Genomic DNA, 22,432 nt, shown 5'->3' on the forward strand with positions numbered 1-22,432 from the left:
TATTTATTTCTCAAATACATTTCTAATATATATTTATATATAGTCTAGTCGAGACAATTATCTTATTCTGACCTTAAACTCGACGAAAAAGACCGTTACTGAGTGTTCATTGATATATTACATACAAAAGAATGTTAAAGCCCCGCGGTGATACGTTGTTTACAATAACATATTTAATTAAACACAATTTTCATGTATTGTTGAAGAATATTTATTTCGGAACCGTTGTAAACATAACATAGCTCAGTGCACTTCAGAATAGGTAAGTCATGTGTGTATGGATATTTTTGTAATACTTATTGGTCATACTATTTGCAGTGAGACATTGTAGTGTAGTGGTAGCGCGCTGGTCTATCAACTTTACTGGTGCGGGTTCAAATCCCAGCATTTCCTTTTCTTAATACTATATTTCTTTCAATGCAAGGGTATTTCTCAAATGTGTGTCATGTATATAAATAACAAGATAAACAAACTTTCAGGAAACCATGACTGTCTCGAAAAGACGAATATAAATGTATCGTATAAGTAAAAGTTATAATAAGAATCAATCATTTCGGCAAAATACGAGAATATGAAATCTCATGTTTAATACAATTCAATTCGGCGTTTGTGCGACAAGTGCCATTTGGTTTGGTTGAGTTGTATGTTATGGAGCTGCTCGATGGATGTCATCACACTTTGTGCTTGACTTCGTTAAAAACTTGTAATTGCATAAGTGTTCAGGTGCACGACAGTGTGTGCTGGAAGATTAGGGATTAGCTTTAAATTTGATAAAACCACTTGATGAAAACCTCGCCATTCATTTCTTCGAGGTAATCACCTATTGAGGTACTCTCTTGGGGTCAGCGGCAGCGCGATTGAGAGTGCCACAGAGGTTGAAGGCATTGTTTGAATTGTTATAGTGAATTGTAACTTATTATATATGCTATAGCTTTTTCGTGAATAAAAACTTGGAAAATATCTATACAAGTATCTAAAAAAGAAAGTAAAAAATAAATAATAAGATGCAAAATGTGTTACTCCCGTCTGGGTTTTGAACTTACGACCTTCCGCATGCAGAACAAACACCATAACCACTACACTATCAAGCCAGATGATATTCAGTCACCTGTTTTGCTGGTTTCGTATATTTTTTTTCCCTGCCACCCTATGTACTTTAAATATAAGATTTCCCATTCTCGATCATATTTGTATTGTGTGGTGTGAAAAATTGAAACGTAATCAGTCGCTTTGAGAAGTGATCAAATATACTGCCAACAAATATACTATAACTGTATGGTCATTGATATATATTTTACAATATAATGCTATAGCTTGCGGTTATACTTTGTGTCAATTATCAGATTTATTTAAAATGCATAAGTTTATAAAAATGGTAGAAAATGAAATACGTTACACATTAATTTGGCGAGTGTGTGTTCCGTATCTTACATACAACAATTTGTTTTACATGTGTACTTTGTGTTTTTGTATTAAAATTATTATTTACTTGTTCGATGCATGAACTATTTATTGTTTACAAATAGATCAACAAGTAAAGTTATTATTCAATAAATGCAACCCCATTAAAATACATTAATTCAGGCAAAGAGCCAGAACAAAAACATAAAAGAACTAAAAAGGGCGAAGTACGGACATGATATTGTTATAATTAATTCAAAACGAAAAAACTGAACATAAAAAATTGACACCAACCAAAATGAAGGGATGAGATCGGAGGACTGAGGATGGGGGCTCAAATATTGAAAACCATTGAGAAAGGTATATTTACAGTTAACAATAGCTAACAAGAGAAAACACAACAAGTGAACAGTGAGCAATTAACTAGATAGATAAAATGCAACACTTATTAGTAGGATTAAAATTACACATTTAATATTTGCCATAATGCTGGAGTGACTAGTAAATTTGTTATATTTCAGCATTTTAAATAAAGACAATGTGCAAATGTGTCTAAAGTTCAGTTACAAAGGCCATAGTATAATAATTGATCAAAATTAAATGATTCTTGATAAAAAAAAAGAAAAAGTACTTACTGTATTACACAGTTATAGTTAACGCTGAAATACAGTGACAGTTATATTATTTTAACACTATATTTTCAATTAAGCATTACTAATGTCTGACACATATAATGTTAAAATTTCTTGGAAAAAAACGTGATCCCTTTGAAAGCATTTAAATCAGCATAATTACATGAAAATTGCAGACTCTAATTGAGTCTGTAAATTTTACAGTTGTGATTTGAATAATCATTACATACATGTTGTCATTTAAATAATCATTACATACATGGTGTGAATCATTATACCCTTATAATGTACTCTTATCATTTTAAAAATATCCTTGAAAATCAAACATCACTCTCGATAGAGGTTGTGATCTTACATCATTTTAAAATATTCTTTGAAAGGAAAAAGCTTTCTTGCTTGAAGTCATGGCCCAGCTATTGAATCTTTTCTTTTTTTAGAAACATTGCAGTACAGGTACGCATATACAAGAGGACTACGATGACCCATATATCGCTCACCAAAATATTAATACGCTTAATGACAAGAAACAAGTTAAATTGTAAACTATAAGCGAAAACAGATATTAATTATTGATGATATACTGATATCATGAAGTTCATATTTGTATCTGCTTTGTGCCGGTGTAAAAACCTTAGGTTTTGTTATAGCTTTAGGTAAATAAGAACCGGTTGGACCGAGTGATGCTCCTTGAATAGGTTTTGGAGACAGGAAAGTATACCTCTTGTAGTATCAGATTTGTGTCACAAAGTTCAAATTGTAAAAATAAACAAAGGACAATAACTCCAAAATTTAGCAAGGCAGAGTTTTTTTGCATTGCACGTCTATTAGATGAGATCAAACTACATACAAAATAGAAAAAAAGAATCCCTAATGAAGCCCAACACGACAAAATTGAAATGTTGCAGGCTCAGTTTGATTGAGCCTGTTCATGGACGGTACTGGAAAGTGCAAGTTAACGTGCACGCCCTCTAGCACCGAGTTAAGCAGACTTTATCAATTAAACATGATAAATGGTGAAATTTTGATTTTAGAAACATCCGCAGATGTGTTCATACAGCGGTTATCATGGAACCTTCAATGTGACACAGCAAACTCCTCGCAGCGGTTACTTCCCCTGATCTGTACAGTAACCACTGCCACCACAAGTAAATTCGGTCGAATATAGCCGGATATATTTTTTTCACTTTTAATTTTGAAATAGAATACTTTATATCAGTTCAGTTTTCTTTCGTTAAATAGTTATGCTTAATGTACAAGAAAGTAAAAAAAAATACGTATAAAAAATTATTTTGTAAACATAACGAAAGAATTTTCACTGTGACACCGTATGCATAGTAACAATGGCAGAATATAAACAGTTATTGAACGATTACTCAAAAAAATTTGATCCCGCACTTGTTTGAAAGTGATAACAAATTGTGTGTCTTGAACTTATTTTGTCTGGTAAGGATGTAATTATAAATCTGCCAGTTTGATACGGGATCCTTGGCGTTCTGAAACTGGCCGCCATGTTTTTGTCACATGATACAACTATCATCACGTGATTTTAGTGGTGGCAGTGGTTAAAGTAGCAAAGCGTGACGTAACCGCTGTGAGGAGTTTGGTGACACAGTAGTGCCATTCAATGACAAACGGCGTATGGTCCCCAATTGACAAAATGCGTGTACCCTAAACGAGAACACAATGGGCGAAACTAAATACAAAAATGGAATTTTGAAAGGGGATCTGAGGTTATGAAGCCTTCATATCACAGAAAAGACCTCAAAAGAAATTTAAATAGCAGGCAACATATCCTTAGGGTGATTGGACAGTATTCAAGTAGGAATACTGGATTCACCAAAGTAGAAAAAGGCCAAAAAGAAGAAACTAAAATACCAAATAACATGTAAACACAATAACTATGTCGTGCTGAACGATCTTCAAGGATCGAAAATATAACATCTTTGATTAAATGCACGAGGAGACATTTTACGGCCACCACACGGCACAAATAACACTAATGTGGCCATATAAAAGACAAAAAAGAATCTTTAAGAAAGCCCAACACGAAAAAAATTGAAAATGTTGCAGCCTCGGTTTGATTGAGCCTGTTCATGGACGTTAACAGTTAAACACGATAAATGGTGAAATTTTTAATTAAGAAACAGAAGAATTTAGAAACGTTCGCAGTTTCATGTTGATATCTTTATACGTTTAGAATTATGCCCTGGACAAAGTTTAAAGTGTACATATGAACAAAGGGCAATTACTCCAACATTAGGCAAGACAGAGTTATGGTTCCTTTGCACGGCACTTCTACTAATGTAATCTATCTACCTACAAAGATTTATATTGATACCTCTTGTTGTTACAAAGTAATGTCCCGGACATTAATAGCGGACGGACGGACAAAGCGGCAACTATATGCTTATCCTTCGGGGAGCATAAACTAGTTATTTCAGCGGTCATTTTTTGATATACAAAATCAGTGGTTTATTTGGAAGTCAATGATTGAAAATCTAATGGCTGCTATGAAAACACTGATTGCTATGGGAGTCGTTGGCTGCTATGGAAAGACAATGGTTCTAATGGAAATTCAATTTTTAAAATGGAAGTAAATGAAAGCTTAGAAAGTCATTGGGTGCTATGAAAGTTTATGTTTGCTTTGAACAATTCAGTAGTTGCTATGAAAGTCAATGGTTGCTAATAAGACTCTATATAAGGCATCATAAAAATCAGGTAACCTCTTGCTTTGATGCTCTTTCTGTTACATATACACAGAACATTTAGCATCGATAAAATCGCAGAGGCAAATCGGATTGTTACTGTTATAAACCTAAATATTCAGAAAACAGTTGTGTCAGCAAATGGAATCAATCCTTCTGTTAATCAAAGACGAAAAATAATTGTAAGGCGATATTTCTCTAACTGAATGAGTCTTTGAAATGTATTCATTGTTATACATGTATTTTAATGCAACAAAAAGCTAAAAAGAAATGTTTCTTTTAGAATAATTTATTATGAAGCAGATCTGGATAACTTGCTTTCTTTCTCAAAAAATTATTTTACCGTTTTCAAAACAACATAGCAAATGTATCATTATCAAGTTCATGATAAATCTAAAATCAGTTTGAACATATACATGATAAGTTTAATAACATTAGTTTGCCAGGCTTAATACGTCGCTAGTGGCGTATAACAGGAAGTAATTTCTTAAAGTGTATTGTGTAGTGACAAAACTGTATCAATTATGAATAGACCGGTTACTTAATTGTCGTTTTTATATTCCTAGCAATGTATGATGTCTTCCATGGTCATATGGCATGTAAAAGACAGATAAAATTGATAGTTAAACGATAGAAACACTTTAAATATCAAATGTTATGAAATTCAATATACATTTTCTTATGTTTTTGTTTTGTATATCTAAATTTGTTTATTAAAGGAAGTGAAAAGTTCATAGAGCTTGTCAAATGGTGTTAGCCTGGTCTAGGTTTTATAGACAATAAAGAAAATAATGTGTTCAATCCATACCACCGTTTTATAATCGTGTACTACAAATGCACTTTATGTTCCTTAGAAATTACAATGTTTTAATAAGCAAGTTATGAGACAGATTGCACTGGACTGAAAGATTCAATTGGTAATTAATAATCATATTTACGGAAGGACTAGGATCAGTCGTTTATTTGACGGAGATATTACAAAACTTTTAGTTCTATTGTCCACGAAACTTTCGTTTGATCTGTTAGAAATAAAACAAAGACAAATAATACCATGAAAGCATCGATTTATGTAAGGTGTAAAAATTCTGACCTTGTGCATTATATTTATATATTTTTAATATGAAAAGTATGACTGCCGCTTACAAAAATCACAGTTATAGTAAAGTTACATCAAATGCATCAACTCGAAGATTTAGGAAAATTGATATATCAATGTAAGCATATAATGTAATCAAATCTTAACTAAATATAAGAAAAATTTATGTGTGATATTTTGGATTTGTAATTACAAGAAAGAGATGTGAAGCTCCTGCAATTACTCATATGACTGACATCTATGATACAAATGCAGTTATTAAAAACGGACAATGTGCAATAGGGAGTTACTGAATAAGATTCTGCATTAAAAATATAAATTGCGATTGTCTTATGAATTTCATCATGATTAATTTTATCAAAATATTGCTGCACAGTTAATCTTTTTAAAATGTGCAGAGGACCCTACAAACAAAATTTTGCTTAACCGTTGAATCAAATCTTACTGCATTTAAATGATAATATTTATAGATACAATATCACCTATTTATGGCAGTTCCGAGTTATTTCTTAATTTTCTGTACACATGTCAGTTTTTGGGTTGCAAACGCAAGCGAGCGCCCTAATAGTATTACGATAAATCGCTTACTATGGTTTGAACACATCTCTACTACGCTGGACAAAATAGTATTCACGAAATCATAAATACCCTGTATATTTAAAAACTGATTGGCCAATTAACAACTAAAATTTCAATCCTTCTTCAAAAGATTATTACTATACTTATTATTTACTTATTATTAGTGAAAACATACCTGAAGTCGTTTGCATGCCTTTCCATTTTAAATGCCCACATTGATCTATGTTAGAAAGTCAAATTTATGTTTTTAGGCTTTAAGACCTCTCAATTGAAAAATTTGCTGCGTACAAAATGGAATGATACCACTAAATACATGGAAATTAAACATATAATAGTAACATTGAATAGTTATCATTTTAGGATTTAGCTGCCATTCATTATCATTTTCATATTCATTTCTTCTTTCAGGTAGATGTGTTCAGTTGAAGTCAGGCATCATGAGCTGAAATTGAAGTAAATGACTTATAAAAACATGCAAGGTGAAATTTTGAAAACATTTGTGTTTACTGCTTTAATTTCTGCAAGTTTTAAATTTGCTGTCGTTTTGTTTTCTGCAGAAATAAGTATGTGTTATACAAAACAGTCTACTTTCAAGTAAAAATGATTTGGAATGAAATGAGGCATTTTATTTAGAATGTATATACTGAAGCTCAATTTATCTTTCTATTGTAGTAACAAGGCTTTTATGCAAACCATTTTCTTCGTTCAACTAGTTTGAATTTTTATTTAGAAATATTTGAAAAGGGGCATATTTGAATTGTCAATAAAGTTCAGGTTTGTAATTGGCTCCAGCTTCACTATAAGTTACATTGTACTAACAAGCAATGCATAACCTTTTCTGCTTTAGACATGTTTGAACGTTTTATTCAAAGATATTGGAAATGGGACATGTTCAAAAAATCACTCTATCCTGTTATTAGCTTCTGTCATTAGCACTGTAAGTAACATTGTTTTAACACGTTATGCATAACCTTTTCTACTTTCGGCATATTCGAGTAATCGGAACTATTAGAAAGGTGGGATTTTCAAAACACCAATGTAACATTACAAATATTTTTTGCATTTTTCATTCAAACAAGTTATCAAACTTTTCATACTTGAAAATAGTAAATGGTTATTTTGGATCAAATCATGTAATTTATATCATTCATTTTGACGTAAATTTAGCATTTTGCCGAGTTCTGTAACATGTATTAAGAAAACCTTTTATAATGACCTGTGTAAGTTTAACCATTTTATACTTTATTATTACATTGCTGTTAGGAGGGCAATTGTTAACTTTGTAACATTTCTTCTAAACATTTTAACAACCCTTGATTTTCATGAAATTATTTTGGTGTTATTGCTTGTAAAAAAACCTTTGTCTTAATTTAAAGTCTGCGCAATGTTAGAAAATATTCTTATTCTGTTTGATCAAACCTAGTTAAAAAGTTTAGTTTGTTTTGTTTTTTTAATATCATTGCAAAATTTTCAGTAATTATTTAAAGTCGACAAAATGCCATTAAATCTTTTATTTTAAAAGACTTACTTATACTGTACATATGTAAGAAAAATTGTAGATGTGTTAGAATGATATTTATACTATTATTGTAAATTTGTTCTAATGCTTAAGACTGTAAGAAAATAATTCGTGTTTCATTTTTGGCCGGGTTGCACAGGTGCAAACCCGGGTTATGGTATGGTGAATGATAGGCGGTGGGCGGGCGGGGAAACAGTTTTTTCAGAAACTACTTATTGCTATCTTTTGATATTTGGCATACATTATTGACACATAGTCCTATTCCGAGAGATTCGATTTCAGGTCTGTTGCTCATCCTGTTAAGCGACAAAATGCCCAAACATTTTTAATTAATACGCTGATTAAATGCTTTAGTCTGGTCATACAGTAATTCATTTCGTTTTACTTTTTTCATTTAAGTCTTCAAGTTTTTATTATTTTTAAACTAGCCGAAATAATAGGAGTATTTTTTGCCATAGCATTTGTAACCGTGTACTCATGCTTTAAAAGTCCCTGGTTAATATTTATGTACATGGTTTATTGTAATTCTGTAAATTGTTTGGTACCCTTACATTTTGAATGAAAACTTGTATTAATGTTTCGGTCTATTGTCTATTGCAAGTTAATCTTTGTTATTAATTTGTAAATTGTTCGGTGCCCTTACATTTTTATCTTAAACTCTGATATTTAATGCTTTTGTCTGTTCAGACATTTCGTGGTAGGAGATACCTCTTATAGTTTTAGAGTTATGTCCCGGACAAAGTTCAAAGTTTCAAAATGAACAAAGGGCAATAACTCCAAAAATAGGCAAGAAAGAGTTACGGTTCTTTTGCACTGCACACCTACTCAATGAGATCTATCTACCTAAAAAGTTTCATGTTGATACCTCTTGTTGTTTCAAAGTTATGTCCCGGACAAGAAAAGCGGACGGACGGACTAGGTGGCGACTATATGCTCCTCCGAAATTTTTTGGGAAGCATAAAAATCTATAAAAGCAAATGATCATTTTGATACTAAACATGACCATATTATCTTTAAGGAAAAAAATAATTACATATTACACATAAAATATACATGAAGTTAAAATGACATGAACATAAAATTACATCAGTATAATTACAAAACTAATTAATATGCTTTCATTATAAAATTCAAATTCACATTATTACATAATGTTAAAAATAAACTTAACGGTTATATCTGTGAATTATTATCTTTTGGCGTTAAAAATGAACTGCCTTTGAAATATGATATAATACCTCAGTATACCATATGACTTATATTGTTTTTGTCCGACGTAAAACCCAACCAAAAATACTATTAAAAGAATTTGTAACAAAGTTACCAACGTATCCCGCCTCCGGGAAAATTTACATGAAGCACAAAATTGTGCTATTTCAAAAGATTGAGGTGAGACATGGATCTGGACTTTCAATGCTACATTTGCACATGCCTGTGAAAATAAATTCGTTTAAGAATTTTTATGAAATAACTCCTCTGTATGTGTCAACAAAAATACATATTTATACTTGTTATAACTATTTTAAAGCCACAAATGTAAACTCACTACAGGATATGGTATGATACAGGGTATATTTTGCGCCAAAATATTTCAAATTACTTTGATAAATGACATAGGTAAGGACCGGACACGAATATGTGACGAACTTTCTGAGTGACATTATCACGGGATGGGGGGGGGAACAACACAGTGCACTGCTCAAGCTGAAAAGTTATGTGTTCCACATACTGAATATTGTGAATGAAAAAGAACTACCATTTAACTCAGTTAACTAAATCGAATATATCATAAAAAATAGAAACAAATAAAGGCGTTGCTAACTCTTTGTACCACTATCGCAAGATTTATATCGGTGTTTTACTAAATTTATTTTATTAAAAAAACGCCTCTAATTGTGTTATTTATTCATCTCTTTTACTTTACTAATTGTTATTCGTTTTTTCTATGGTATAAATCTAAAGCAGTGCATCTTTAAAATATATTCGATATTCAGTGTATTAAAGTTGACGTTTTTTTTCTTCAGAAAAATGACATCGAAAAAAATGTTCGGCCAAAACTCATGTTGATTTATTTGGTGAAGACGGCGCCCCTGTACCAGTTCCAGTACATATTATCACTTCTTGTAAAAATTTAAAGAAGGGTCCTATTTAATATTTAATAGCAAATGGTTCCTTGCAAACGTATCATAAATTTTTATGTGAAGAATGCTATAGAAAAGCGTTAAATGAAAGCACTACGGAAAATTTACCTTCGAAGAATCGTGGAAATTAATAAGGGAAAATGAAATTACACATGAACAATTTATTGAGTTGTCTTACTCATACGGTGTTCTGTTGAGATCAAAATGACTTGGAATTGAAAACACTTTGTCTCTGGAAAATATCGTGTCCTGTTCAGAAAGCCATACGTATAATGAAGGCTTGAGAAAATTGCGTTTTGCAATAGCTTGTGACAGTGAAAATTGTGTATCAAAAATACTGCTGAACATATTGTAAGACTTGCTAACCAAAATTATATAGGTCCTATAAATTTCGGCAAAAATATAATTTCATATCTTACTTCAGGAAGTAAGAATTTGGTAGTGTTAAACAATATTTACTCTCCATCAGGTTCATATACCACCGTTTTTGATTTCTTGAAAAATGCTACAATATCAGATGCTTTCATTCCGCAAGAAGACTGCATTTACTTCTTCGACAATAATCAAATCATGGCACGTAGCTGGAAAGTCAAATATGATCAAAAACCGCTGATAAGCGTTATCACGACTGTAGTGTGTCTTATACACCTACTTCAAAACAATATAGAATATTTTCATGGGGTCTACCAAAATGTTTGTGAGGGTTCTGTTAATCAAATTGATCTACATTCCGATCTTTTTCGAGGAATTAGAAACGAGTTTTTAAGTTCACTCATAGACGTTGATAATCAAGAAACACCAACATTCAAAAAAAGGAAAGTTTCCATCAAAGACAATGTTATTGTAACAGAAGAAAGAGTTGTTGATGATCCTTATGAATCTATCCCTTCAAATGTGCAGGGAAAAAACCGAAGTTAAAGTGCTAAACCCGATTTTTGTCAACCTGTGTTCATACCAAGCTGTTGTAGAAGTATTAGACACTGTTGTTAGATATTATAACAAACGCTGGGTAGTTATCGGCTGTGATGGATTGCCATTAACGCTGTGTTCAAAAATTATAGAAAATTATTTTGAATGCCCACATTGCAATGAATTATTTACGAAAAAAGTAATTTCCATACTATGCCATTACTTTTAATGTAAATGGAGATTTGGACATTCATAGAAAATATAAAAATGTTTTACTTATTCCTGGTTTTAGTCATATAGACATTAATGTGACAAAGGAATTTTTAAAGTCATGTGGACCACGTTTTAAAAACCTCTAGCAGTTTTGTTAGGTTGGAAATCCATCAAAGCACTAGCCGCTTGTGAAATATGATAAACAAGCTCATCAGGGAAAGGCGGCATTCAATGAACGCAGCCCCCACCCGACCCAGTAACAAGAGCCAGTGGCAAGGAAAACTGCACTTACCATCACAAATCCACACATATCCTCACCTTTTTTTTGATGCAGCGACTAAATAACTTCTATTCTTATTTCTGAAATCTAATCCTGAAAACAAAACTGTTTCAGAATTTTACAAATGTGTTGACAAACAGAATAAAAATTACAAATGTTTACTTTCTTTCACATTCACGTTTTTACTGGAATGGAAACTGCTAAAATCAAGCATGAGGAGAAATAATTTTAGATGTATCCAAATGTGCATGGAAAAATTATCTTCAATCTTTTATGGAACCAATATGACCAACTACATGGACATCTGGGTAAGATTTGACAAAATGATGCAAACCCTACCTCAACAGGCAAGAGCGTTTGTAGATGAAAACCTAACTATGTCGCAATCAGGACATGGAAGTAAGGCCAAAGGAGGTGACTTCATTCTAGAAAGCGTTAATAAGAAAATGAAGGCCTACATGCCGGCCGAAGTTCCGACTGAAGAACATTAGGCCAGGGTTTGCAAGAATTTAGATGCGATAGAAAAGGTACATACATGTTAAGTAATAATTATAAAAAATATTCTGAAAACAGGTCATTTGGAAGCACGGAATGCCCACCACAACAAATAATAGTAGACCCCCGGGGTTTGGAATAAAAATCCTGGTTCAGAAAAAATTTTTTTTTTGGGGGGGTTTTTAAAGAAAAGTGCCAAAAATATAGTAATACAAGATCAGACAAGGAGAGGCGCGTCAAACTGAACGCAACCTCATATATGACCAAGCCAACAAGAAACCCAATTGGCAACGGAGCCGAGGTGACCCTCAACGCTCCGCAAGCACCGGCTAAAATCATACGTTTGCTGAATCGTACACTGGCGTCCGGTGGCTGAAGTGGTTAAGTCGTTGACTTCAACCACTGCCCCTCACTCTGTGGGTTCGAATCCAGACAGGGACTTTGATTCTTCATGTGATGAAACTTCCAGCTGCTTACGGAACGTCGGTGTTCTACTCATGGTATCCCGTTCGTTGCCTGAATAGTCGGCATCGGAAGGCACCTGGAGGTCTTCCTCTTCCACCAGTAAAGCTGGAACGTCGCGATATGACTTATACTGTGACGATGTGACGTAAAACCCAAAACAAACAAACAAACAAAGAATGTACAACTATCATATTTCCATTTTTTAAATACATTTACATCAATTCAGGCGAATTAAAAAAAACGCATTTCATTTACATGTTTACAAATGTATTGCATCTGTATCTAAAGTGTTAGCATTTGTATGGAAATTACCTTTTTTAGTTTTATTTAAATAAAGTATACATGTAGAGAAAGCCAGGATGTATGAAGTTTAAAATACAGTACATTATACTCATCAGACCACTTCTATTAAAAGACGAATATCTGGAATAAATCTTAATAGACCAGCATTTTGTACCCAATTGTTAAGCTTATGTACAAATTGAATTATATTCAGACATCATTGTGTTAAGATACCATTTTGAGCTTGTCCGCCTGGGCTCCTTGCCATTGGTTCTTGTTGCTGGGTCATATGGGGGTTGCGTTCATTGAACGCCGCCTTTCCTTGTTGATCTTGTTTATCATATTTTTTGGCCTTTAATTACAGGTTACACTGTATCTATGATTCAGTTGTACACTTAACAACATATTATCATCGTTATAGATAAAGTACAACATGGATGTTGAGAACGGAGATGCTGATGTACCAAACACCAAACAAGTATTTTCGGTATGCAACATTAAAACAAATAGTTCTTATTATTTAGCATAATAATTTTAAAACTAAATCCTAAAACATATCTATTAAATTGTAGCCATACATGATGAAATTAAAATAAACATATTCCTGTCTTTAACGAGGACATTCAATGATAGTATGGCGGTGCAGAAATATGGTAAGATCTTGTTGGAGTAACTGTGGATGGTCAACGTCTCGACGACGATTTCGTTAATTTTGAATCGAAGTGTAGACAAAACAAGGCTGTGTATTTTGCAGCATATCCCAATGTTACAAGGTAACAAATATTTTATATGTTAACATGTACATGATTTGACCGTATGACGCAAGACCGGCTTTTATCATACATCGGAAATGTCATAATATAAAATAAATCAAATAAATGATACATAATTAAATACTACATATGGATAATTCTAAAGTAATCGTACAAAATATAACAATACTTCAACTTTAAATTATGTAATTATCATTTAAGTTATTTGTTAGTCCTACAAGAGCCATCACTTTGTAGAAAATTATTTAAAGCATAACCGTCCCTTTTTAAGTTGAATTAACTTTGGATATTAAGCGTATATTCTAAACACCTTGCTGCGACAATACCTCGATTTTAATTCTGAAATTCGAACTAGAAATAATTAATTGTTTGTGTGTAAGGAAAACATTTTTACTTTTTAGAATTTGCGAGAAAGTGTTCATTACACCGCCGGACAGGGCAGCGCATTATGACATAAACAATAAAAGCAAAGCTGATCTGCAGTCCATTATAAAATCTCTGTTACAGGTGATGTCTTATTTTTGTTATTGCTATTAATGTTAATATGCCGAGTGTCTTTAAATTGTTAATATACCTTTATAAACTACACATCAAGAGTAAGTAATTTAAAAAAGTACAAGTGCACTTACTTACTTTCTTTAAATATTATAATGAATTACAGGAAATAAAAAGCCATGGTGGACACGAAGAGGCAGAGTATTTATCAAAGCAATGGGCGAAGGAGCTAAGGTGTGGAACGCAGAAGGTCTTGCTCACAGTATATCAAGAATTATGTCAGTGTCTGGAAGAGGTCACTTCAAGGGAACAAACATTGGGGAAACTTAAATAATGTATTGAACAACTTTTTCAATTATGAATTATGCTAGAAGCACATATTTATTTCCTTTGGACAGAGCAAAAATAGGGTGGCATATTTGCAACAAATTTATCTGTAAGTTTAGCGCTCGATCCACATATCGCAGTCGTCTGTTCCATTTGTTGAGTGCGAGCACCCTTCCCACTTCTTCTTCTCTTGTTTGGTGTCGTCATCATATAACGTATGGCACACGCGGCAGCGCCGTTCACTGCCAAATATGAATGGTAAACTGTCCTCTGTGCTGACTTGCACGCCATACTCACGAGTGCCGCACTTGTGGTTGTTTGTATTTGCGATGACAGCTCTTGGGGACAGTAGCTTATCATCACATGCACTGCTGGGTCCAGGCTTTTCGCTTGGGTTTAATGTTACCTGAAAAATGTAGCTCAAATAGGTTGAATTGCTTAGATTAACCTTTAATGTCAATCATTGTTGCTGTTGAATTGACAATAACAATAACTTACTATCTTTAAATATGATAATGAATTAATACCGTCTCTTACATAAGAAAAGTATTTGTACAGATAATATTAGCAGTTGATATAACGTCACTATTTATGTATGTTCAAAATATTTATTTTAAAATTAAAAATATCCATATGCCGAATGCATATGATTTCACAGAGTGACTCAGAAAGCCAAGAAGATATGTAAAGACGTACCGACAGTGGCGCCGCAGGAGGAGTTACAACTTCCCCAGCCTGATAATCCCTCACAAGGCCGTCTTCTCTTGCGCTGAAGGCAACGTCCTTCACCTTTACCTCCACATCATCCCCAGTCATTGTTGCATATTCAATAGCCTATACGATATATGTACATTAATTACATGTATTACAGACAGAAGTTTAATAAATATTATTTGCAGTTTCAAAGATTATCGATTATGACAATAGGAAGATAATGAAATGGTGATCGATTATTGATGCTAGATTACATCTTTAGAGGATGCATTTTAATCGAAACAACATACATGTAGAAGTCAAGTTTGCGATAAGTGTCCACATTTTATCACAAAAAGATAATATTTTACTTTTACATGTACCAGTATTCTGTCTTTAACAACAACTATACCAGTAAAAATGCTATAAATGTTAAAACAAGGAAAGAGCAGATCGTGGATGTTAAAAAATGTCTCTGATTTTTATGTAAAACATGATCTCCTCTTTGTCATGGCTTTCGCTGGCACCTCTTTTTCGTGGGCTGTTTGCTTAGCCGGTTGTTTGCTGTACTTCGTTGTCGTCTGATTAACACATAGAAACAAACAATACCAATGTAATTTGTGATTTTGAACATTCAACGAACGTTAAATATAATCATTCTGAACATTTTTACAGTTAAAAGCACGTAGATTTACTAAAATAACATATATTTCTCTAAGTATCAATATGAGTACTATACTGATAGGTTGCAGATTTCTCCATTTTGTAAGCCCTTCCAGTAAACTGGCTATAGTATTTCGACAGTCATAGTATTTTAAGCAAAATTTGTATCTTAAGATAAATTGAATACATTTACATTTTTGTGTTGTTTTATTTTACTGTATATTTTTTGTCATTGGTATACAACTTGAATAATGTAATTTATATTGAATAGTTAAAATGTATACATCACAGAAATCATGGACAAACTTTTAAATTTTCAAATATATTATCTACAATGTCTTATTATAAGATGCGCTTAAGATTCAAGCGGGACAACTCTTCCTTTATTAGAAAAATCAAGCTCCCCGGTTGCTGAGACTAATGTAACAGGTACCAGTCTGCATCCGGGCAATTTTGTAACTAATTTAGACCTCCTCTTTTGGGTACCTCTACGTGGTGAGGAGGAGTAACATATGTCCGTTATGGGGGTGCGCTGCTGTGCGCCTGTATGACGGACATATGGCCAACACCCAGACTGCCTGTTTGCCGTGGGCAGCGTCCCGTAACCTAGAAAAGAGGGTCCTGGTAGTTGAAGGATACCCAGGGATCTCTAGTACTCCTAACACACTGCTTTGGCCTCTGATTTAGGGTAGTCGGGTGACCAAGTGAGCCCGGCTTTGGTCAATCGGCTGGTCATGCCTTGCCCTTGGATATATATTTCTTAAATACTTGAAAATTTCTTTGAACTTACACGGTCCCGAAATGAATACAATTCAATGCACACAAATTATTTAAAATAAAAAAATCTGTGTTTAAATTTTTATTCCTACTTGTGTTTCTAGTATACCTTTAATTCCTACTGAAACTGCTATGATGGGTGCCGTTATGTTAAAACAATATTTCATATATGCATTATAAATACAAAATAACATATCCAAAAGGCGGTGGCTAATGGGGTAATTTTGTAGGTTGTAAATATTTGCAATTTATGCGAGAATATCTCTCTGGTATCCTTGATGTGCGGAGACTGGATATCCGTCTCCATCGCACATCCCCATGTTGGAGTCCGAGGTGGCTGGGGAACCCTGGAGACGAATTTTAATATCTTTAATCATGGATACACAAACAAAAAACGAAAATCGCAAGAAGATTCAAGTGGTAACATTTCATTTGATGGAAGTTTTCCCCGTTTTCTAATAATCAAATCAAACGGCTCCAAATCACTTACTGAACTTAGCCCCTTCATTATAGAAAAACAACTTTCGGCTTTAATTGGAACACCTAAATCTGTCAAGAAACTCCGTATTGGAGGACTCTTGATAGAGGTAGAGCGGAAACAACAATCAGACATTATTCTGAAATGTACCAGCTTTTTTAACATTTAAACAACTGCCACACCACACCAGTCTCTAAACTCCAGCAAGGGCGTCATCAGATGTTCTGACCTTGCTGGAATGCTAGAAGCAGATATTGCTGAAGAGTTAAAATCGCAGCAGGTGTCAAATGTCAAGCGCATTCAGTCTACAAGAGATGGTAAACGACTGCCAACGAATAGCCTTATTCTAACATTCTCCACACCCATTCTCCCATCATCTATACGAGTAGGTTACCTTAACGTTCGCGTTGCGGTTTACATTCCAAACCCAATACAATGTTACAAATGCTTCAAATTTGGTCACCATGAATCAAATTGCGTTAGGCAGACTATTTGCCGCAGATGTAGCTCAAACCATGACAAAAATGAGACTTGTAACGTTCCTGTTAAATGTGAAAATTGTGGAGGAGAGCATTACGCCACCTCCCGGTCATGCCCCTTGTGGTTAAAGGAAAAGGAAATTCTTCGTCAGAAGTATACGCAAAATATTTCCTTTCAAGATGCACGAAAGCTTGTTGAATCACAAGGACCAAAACATCTGTCGTATTCAGCTGCAGTTACAAAGTCTGTTAAGATGGTTGACTCTGCAGTACAAGTCAACTTATGCCAATGCACGCCACTTAAGTTACCATTACCAAAAATCAAACAGCTTCACAAAGTAAACAGTCTACCTCTGTGCAGACTCAGTCACCATCAAAGTCATCTCCAAAGAAGCAAACTGCAAACAATCAAATAGCATCGTCTGAGAAAGTTTATCAAAAACAATCTTCTAAAGAACGAATTGTCATCACAGATCGGGTGAAAAAAGCAACGCGGAACCCGATCAACACAGAAAATCGGTTCGACCTACTTCACGACACCAGGGGAGAGAGGAGGGGGGAGGGGAGAAAAAACGGGGGGAGGGGTAGGGGAAAAAGGAAGGGGAGGAGAGAAGAAGGGGGAGAAGAGGGAGAGGAGGGGAAGGGAAAAGGAGAGAGAGGGGGAGAGAGAAAGAAGGGAATTGAGAGAGGAAGAGAGGGGGAGAGAGGGAGAGGAAGCGGAGAGGGAGAAAAAGGAGGAGGAAGGAAGAAAAGAGGATGAAAAAGGTTGGAGGAAGAAGATAGAAGGGAGAGAGAGAGAGGCAGAAGGGAAGGGGGGAGAGAGAGGAGAGAAAAAAGAGGGAAAGAGGGAAAAGAGAGGAGGCGGGGACAGAGGAGAGAAAAGAAGAGAAGGGGGGGAAAGAAAAGAAGAAGGAGACGAGAAGAAGAGGAGAAGAAGAGGGGAAAGGAGAAGAAGAGGGGAAGAGAGGGGAGAAGAAGGGGGGAAGAAAGGAGAGAGGGAGGAAGGGAACAAGGGAGGGAGGAGGAAGAAAGAGAGGGAAAGGGAAGGGGGAAGAAGGAGGGAGGGGAAAGGGAGAGGGAGGAAGGAAGAAGGGGAAGGGGGGAGGGAAAAAAGGGACAAAGCCAGGAAGGAGGAGGGAGGCGGAGAAGAGGGAGAGGAGAGGAAGAGAGAAGAAGAGAGAGAGGGAGAGAGAAAGAGAAGGTGAGAGAGAAAAAAAAGAGGGAAGGAAGAAGAAGGGGAAGAGAGGGGGAGAAAAGGGGGAAAAGAAGAGGGAGGGGGAGAGGGAGCGGAGGAGAGGAAGGAGGATGAGATGAGAAGAAGAAGGAGGGAGGAGGAGGGCAAGGAGGGGAGGGGGGGAAGAGGGAGGGAAGGAGGGGAGAGGAGAAAGAGAGGGGGAGGGACAGGGAAGAAAGAGAAAAGAAGAGGGAGAGGGGGGAGGGGAACAGGAGCAAGGAGGGAGAGCGGGGAAGGACAAAGGGGGAGAGGAAAAAAAAGAGAAAGAGAGAGCAAGAGGAGAAAGGGGGGGGAGAAGGAAGGAAAAGAGGAGAGAGAAGAGAGCGAGGAAAAGAGAAAGAGGAGGAGGGGAGGAGAAGGGGGAGAGAAGAGGAGAAGAGGGGGAGGCGAGAAAGAGTGCAGAGAAGCGGGAGGGAGGAGAGGGGGGAAAAAGGAGAGGGGGGGGGGGGAGGAGGGGGAGGTGAGGAGGAGAGGGGGGGTGAAGAAAAGAAGAGGGGGAGGGAAGGAGAGTGGGGAGAAAGGAGAGAGAGGAGGGGGAAAGGATTAATAGCCTCTCCCTCCTCGAACTCCGGATGCCAGAAATCCAATAAAGTTTCCTACTTAATATAAATATTTTTTAAACTATGATTATAGAAGCATCTAATCCCTACAATGGAATTGGGCCGAGGTCTTAATCAGATTGTTAATGACACTTTTACTATCTATTCAAAATTCTCGTCCAAATGTATTATGTCTTCAGGAGACTAATGTTATCCCTAAGAATAATATCTCTATAAATAGATATACACTTATAGATTATATTATGCACTAGGTAACGCCAGAACATCAGGTGTAACAAGCATTGCACAAATTGCATTTCTCAAAGACAGAATTAAACAACACAAGATTAGCAAGCTTTAGCTGTGCAGGTGACGCTTACATTCGACCACTAATAATTTGTTCTTTTACCTTTCCTCTCAATAGTAATACGGTAACAAGTGATGAACTTGAAAGTATTGTTCGACAATTACATCACCTTTAACTTGTTAGGCGACCTTTAAGTGCTCACAATCATGTGGGGCGTACCATCTAACAATAATAAGGGTAATACATACTGAAAAATTGATAGTAACTTTCAGCTTTGTATATTAAAATACGGTCACCTACATATTACATCCAGCTTACAGTACGTTTTCTGCATCGACCTCTCGATTGTCCACCTGGTTTTATACTTGGACTTCGATTGGAAAGTTTAGAATTTGACCAGCTACGGGCAAATGAATCATTATCCATTGTTACTAACATCAAATATCTAACAATGAAGGACGTCAAATTTTTAAATTTAAAAAGAAGCAGATTGGGAAACATTTACTAGGCTCTGTTCATTAATCTATAACCAAAAATGAAATTTGATTCAAACCTCTGATTATAGCTGAATATTTTCTCTTCAGCATTACATACAATTGCCTGCAAAAGTTATTCCATTAAAAACAAAATAATAAAAAGTAACAAAATTCAAAAAACCATGGTTTAACGATGAATGTAAAAAAGCCGCTTCGTATTACCTAAAGCTCCTCAAAAAAGTTGAACATAGCCCACCAACAGAAAACCTTGAAAATAGAATATTTAGAGCCAAAGCTGAAGATAGTGCTCAATCCTAAAAACGCTAATCATCGGCAATCTATGTTCAACCACTAAATTCAAATACTCCCTATTCAGGAAAGTAAGGATTGCAGTAAACGAAAAATAAGTGGTAAGTAAAAAAAGAGCCAACTGTTCACTTAAAAACAGATGATGCAATTATGCCAAAAAAAAAACGGATTATTGCAAGAAACTTTGGCTAACAACGTTTTGAATAGAACTCTTCTCAAAGCAATTATTGCAAAATAGATTTTCAACAACTATAACAGTAAAGCTGAGAAAGACATATAAGTTTACTTCACCAAACGACGAAGACTATAATCCTTTTTCTCTACTTGATGATTAATTTTTCAATCAACAAATGCAAAAGATAGTGCTGTCAGGCCCGGCCGAAATTAATTTACAACCAGTTTCTAATCATTTAACCACCCAATCCAATAAGACTTGCTTCTTAAATTTTTGTAACAAAATTGGTATCTGGTGATTTCCACAAGCACTTGAAACAAAATGCGTTGGTTATCCGTATCCCCAAACCTGGAAAAGATTCAACTGATCCCTACAGAACTTATCTCCAATTCACTAACAAGTTGCCTCGCAAAACATCGAAAGAAGATAAACAATCGTAGTTTTGGTACCTAGAAAAATCTATCAACTTATTTTCCCAGTCAGGTTTTGTAAAACAGCGAAGACAAACCGATTAAATTGTATAGACTTAAGACGTTTTATTAGAGAAGCCTTTGTAATGAAACAACACCTGTATCAATTTTCTTTGATCTTTGAGAAAGCCTTACCGGCACTGACTTGGAAATTAGTATCCTGAAAGATTTAAAGGCATGCTTGGACTTAATGGCAGACTTCTCTTTTTCATTTCTTCTGATTTTAACACATAGGCATTTTAAAGTAAGACTTGGTTCAAACTTTTTCTCAGGACCAGCCAACAAGTAACAAGTTGTTTCCTCAACAGGAAGCATTACTTTCTGTTAAACACTTTTGGCCTTAAAATACAAACAATAAAAATTCCTAAAAGCGGCTTTCTTACACCAGCTAGATTGTTCTCTTAATAATAGACGTTTCTTTATCTGCATCGATCGAAAGTATGAAGAACAAGGAACGGCAACTTCAACCAAAATTTAGATTAAATTCTAAAGTGGCAATAGAAAATTCGGTTGTTAATTTTCAAGTCAAAAACTCAATGGTGTTCAGTTTCTGTCGATTTGCGGAACAACATAATGACCCTGAACTTACATGTTTTCCTAAAATTCCAGTATTGATTGAGCTAAAATTTTTAGGTAAATTATCTAATGATAAAAAATTTCCTTTAACCAACATATAACATTTGAAAGCCTAAATGCTAAAGCTTTAAATTACTTAAGGGTTTATCAAGTACAACATTGGCCACAATTACTGAAAATTATACAGAAAGTCTTATCCAATCAAATAGATTATGGTTTGTATATATGGGTTCTGCAAGAAAATCATATCTTCAACATGCTAGCTACCATACACATAGCCAGTTATCGTTAGCTTTAGATGCTTTTCGCAGCACTTCACCTGTAAGAAAGTCCTATATGCAAAGCGGGAACCATCGCTTATCTTTCCGTCGTAAAAAGCTATCACTTCAATTGCAACTAAGAATTTCATCTAATTAGGAAAAAATCCAGCTAAAAATATTATTTGTCCAAACCAAGTTATATCTGAAAAATTTGTTAACAAACTCAAAAAGTAATTAAACCATTAGGCTTCGTTTAAAAGATTGGTTAGATAACTTAAAATTAATCAAACAGACAGTATCTTCAAAATGGACGATGAGTATTCCACCTTGGACTTTATATATTCCCGGAAATAATTATTATCTTTCAATATAAAAATAGGCGTCATTCAAATTCACCGTGAATATTTCAAAGAAAAGCTTCTAGCAATTAAGGGAGAGAAGCAGGTGGAGAGATTTTATACATAATTTATACGGACGGTTCTAAAAGAAGGTTGCCCAAAGTACGGTGCGGCTGTGTTTGAAAATAATTTTAAACATCTAGGTATGGAGGTTACCAATAATGCATCAATTTACTGTTGAAGCAAAAGCTCACGATTTAGCATTGTCAGACATAGCACAGCATACCACGATAATGTGATATTTCTGACTTCGGCTGTTTCTGTTTAATAGTCCATTTAAAAAAAT

At 34.7% G+C, this 22,432-nt stretch overlaps 2 protein-coding genes across 2 annotated transcripts; both read left to right on the plus strand.

The window, feature by feature from the left end:
- Window positions 1-17,656: 17,656 nt before the first annotated feature.
- On the plus strand, window positions 17,657-18,716 carry LOC132758947 (octapeptide-repeat protein T2-like). The gene is made up of 3 exons (XM_060750655.1): window positions 17,657-17,740; window positions 18,175-18,523; window positions 18,568-18,716. Exons 1-3 carry the CDS (start codon window positions 17,657-17,659, stop codon window positions 18,714-18,716), a joined length of 582 nt encoding a protein of 193 aa, XP_060606638.1.
- Window positions 18,713-19,183, plus strand: LOC132758948 (octapeptide-repeat protein T2-like). The gene has a single exon (XM_060750656.1). It carries the CDS (start codon window positions 18,713-18,715, stop codon window positions 19,181-19,183), a length of 471 nt encoding a protein of 156 aa, XP_060606639.1.
- The last annotated feature ends 3,249 nt before the right edge of the window (window positions 19,184-22,432 follow it).

The sequence above is a fragment of the Ruditapes philippinarum genome, unplaced genomic scaffold (genome assembly GCF_026571515.1).
Source record: "Ruditapes philippinarum isolate M1 unplaced genomic scaffold, ASM2657151v2 ctg8203_1_1_1_1, whole genome shotgun sequence".
Taxonomy (NCBI): Eukaryota; Metazoa; Mollusca; class Bivalvia; order Venerida; family Veneridae; genus Ruditapes; species Ruditapes philippinarum.